Source organism: Spinacia oleracea, chromosome 3, assembly GCF_020520425.1.
Source record: "Spinacia oleracea cultivar Varoflay chromosome 3, BTI_SOV_V1, whole genome shotgun sequence".
Classification (NCBI taxonomy): Eukaryota; Viridiplantae; Streptophyta; class Magnoliopsida; order Caryophyllales; family Amaranthaceae; genus Spinacia; species Spinacia oleracea.
The window spans coordinates 7190983-7193376 of record NC_079489.1 but is presented as its reverse complement, the minus strand read 5'-3'; the positions used below and the strand labels follow the sequence as shown (position 1 = coordinate 7193376).

The following is a 2394-nucleotide window of genomic DNA, read 5'->3' as shown; positions in this document are numbered from 1 at the left end:
TTCTTTTCCATTATCACATTGCAAGTTTTTGATGGGCCTTTCAAATTGGGTTTGAACAAAGGCATGGAAAATGGTGAAAATAGAGTAAACCTGTGACTTTTTAGAAATGGGAAAAGTCCACAAAAATTTACTAAAATCATCAAGAAACAACACATAGTAACGATGCCCATTAGAGCTAGCCACGGGCGATGTCCAAAGATCACTATGCACTATATCAAACGGAAAAGCAGTGGATGACATTGAATCATAAAAAGGTAATTTAATTTGTTTTCCCAAAGGACAAGACGAACAAAAAGATTGTTTCGTTTTATTATTACAATCAATAAAATGCTTGCTATGAAGAGAGCGTAAAACACTTGCTCCCGGATGCCCTAGGCGACTATGCCATAAGTTTGGAGAAAAAGCAGTTAAAGCAGAATGAGAGGATGGAGGTGCGGCCCGGTTGATGGATGAGAGTGGATAAAGATCCCCAATGCTATCACATCTCATGATTTTGTTCCCCGTCCGTAAATCCTTCACACAAAAACCAATAGGGTCAAACTCAACAGAAACCAAGTTGTCAGTGGTAAATTTTCGGACTGATATGAGGTTTTTAATGAGTTTGGGGGCATGCAACACATTTTTCAAAGTGAGAGGGGGGTTCGGGGGGGAGAATGTGGTGCTTCCATAACCGTGAATTGGAATTAAGTGCCCATTACCAACAACAATGCGATGATTATTATTGCTCGAATTAAAATAAGAGGAGAGAGTACCTTGGTCCGAAGTCATATGAGAGGTAGCTCCGGTATCCATATACCAATTTCCATCCGGAGGAGTAAGACCAAGAGTATGCATTGCCGCTTCAATGTCTGTAGGCGTGTAGCCCACTGTGGATGGAGCTGGGCAGGTGCTAGTGGAATAGGCCTGCTGCTGTGGCCTTGCTCCAAGAAGCCCAGGTTGAGAATTTGGCCTTGCAGGATTAGGCTGCCATTGGGCTGTAGGAAATGGGCAAGGTGGTGTGACCCATTGATGCCAAGGCCACATATATTGTACTGGAGCAGGTGGACGTGACTGCCACTGCCACTGTTGCTGGTTGCCGCCGGTGGTAGGCTGGCCGCCATTGCCACCACCGCCACTACCGCCGCCTCCGCGGTAGTTGTTGTGGTTGTTGCGATTCTGCCCTCCCCCTTTTCCATAGTTTTTCTTCTTATTTTTGTTATTATTATTGTATCTGCCATAATTATTAGAAGAATAGGAATTTGTAGGGCCAGAATTACCACTTGAAGTGCTGCCGCCAGTAGAAGCTAAGAGGGCAGAACCACTGGATTCCCTGGCTGCTCGGTGTTTCATGGTACGCTCTGCTAATTTGATGCGGGAACGAACACGAGCGAAGGGAGGCAGAGGGTCTTGATTCTGGACATAATCTACCGTACCCGAGTATGCCTCTGGTAGCCCACCAATGAGACGTAAGACAAGGCGGCTGTTGGCCACCGGAGCATCCACCGCCGCAAGTCTGTCGGCTAAAGATTGCACATGATTGCAATATGCCTCGGCGTTGGCGAAATGCTCGAGTTTAACAGCCGCGAGTTCCTCTTCGAGATGAGTTGCACGTGACCCTTTGTTGTCTTGAAACACTTGTTCGAGCCTCTGCCAAGCCTGGGCCGCCGTATCACCCTTGACCAAGATGGATTGAAGGAGGTCATGAGATACGGTGGCATAAATCCACTGCAATACCACAGCATCAAGACGTTCATAGAGGTCGGAATCGGCTGTTTTCAAAGCATCAACCACAGCCCTATCTTTTTCTTCAGTAGGAGGAAGAATGTGATGCATGAGGTTATGCACCCTTGCTTGTACCATGAACAACGTAACCCAAGAGTGGTAGAATTCACATTCGCTGTCTAATGTGATAGAGATGAGGGACTTGACGTTGTTGATTGAAAGAGCAGGGTGAAACTTGGTGGTGTCAGACATGGTGGCTGCACCGTGAAGAGAGGAGAGAGAGGAGATAGGAAAGGAAGAAGAGGAAGGCGGCTAGGTCGAGGGTGTTTATGAAAAACCTAGACTGATACCATGTTGGAATTGAATTCCTTGAGTATTATTGATTATGGGAAAGTCCTTATATACAAATATTTAGTAACGTAATATGCGTATGCTAAGGCTAAGAATCAGGAACTAAATATGTACATGATGACTAAATCAATGCTAATTATATACGTAATCTATCAATTTGATTAGTTATTTTTATTTTAAATTGAATTGAATTTCATTTTAAATTTATTTTTTAATTATTAGAGTGTTTTATTTTGGATGAAATTAAATATGTGAAATATTTATAATTAATTAATAAAAATATCTACGTGGCACTCGACTTTTTAATTCAAAAATAATTTTGAAATCCTAATTTTCATTGGC

General features: G+C 43.1%; 1 protein-coding gene across 1 annotated transcript; it reads right to left on the bottom strand.

The window, feature by feature from the left end:
• Positions 1-214: 214 nt before the first annotated feature.
• LOC130469337 (uncharacterized) lies at positions 215-2105 on the bottom strand. Its single transcript, XM_056838512.1, has 2 exons — positions 753-2105; positions 215-513 (listed from the first exon to the last, which is right to left on the bottom strand). Exons 1-2 carry the CDS (start codon positions 1951-1953, stop codon positions 479-481), a joined length of 1236 nt encoding a protein of 411 aa, XP_056694490.1. The 5' UTR covers positions 1954-2105; the 3' UTR covers positions 215-478.
• Positions 2106-2394: the final 289 nt, after the last annotated feature.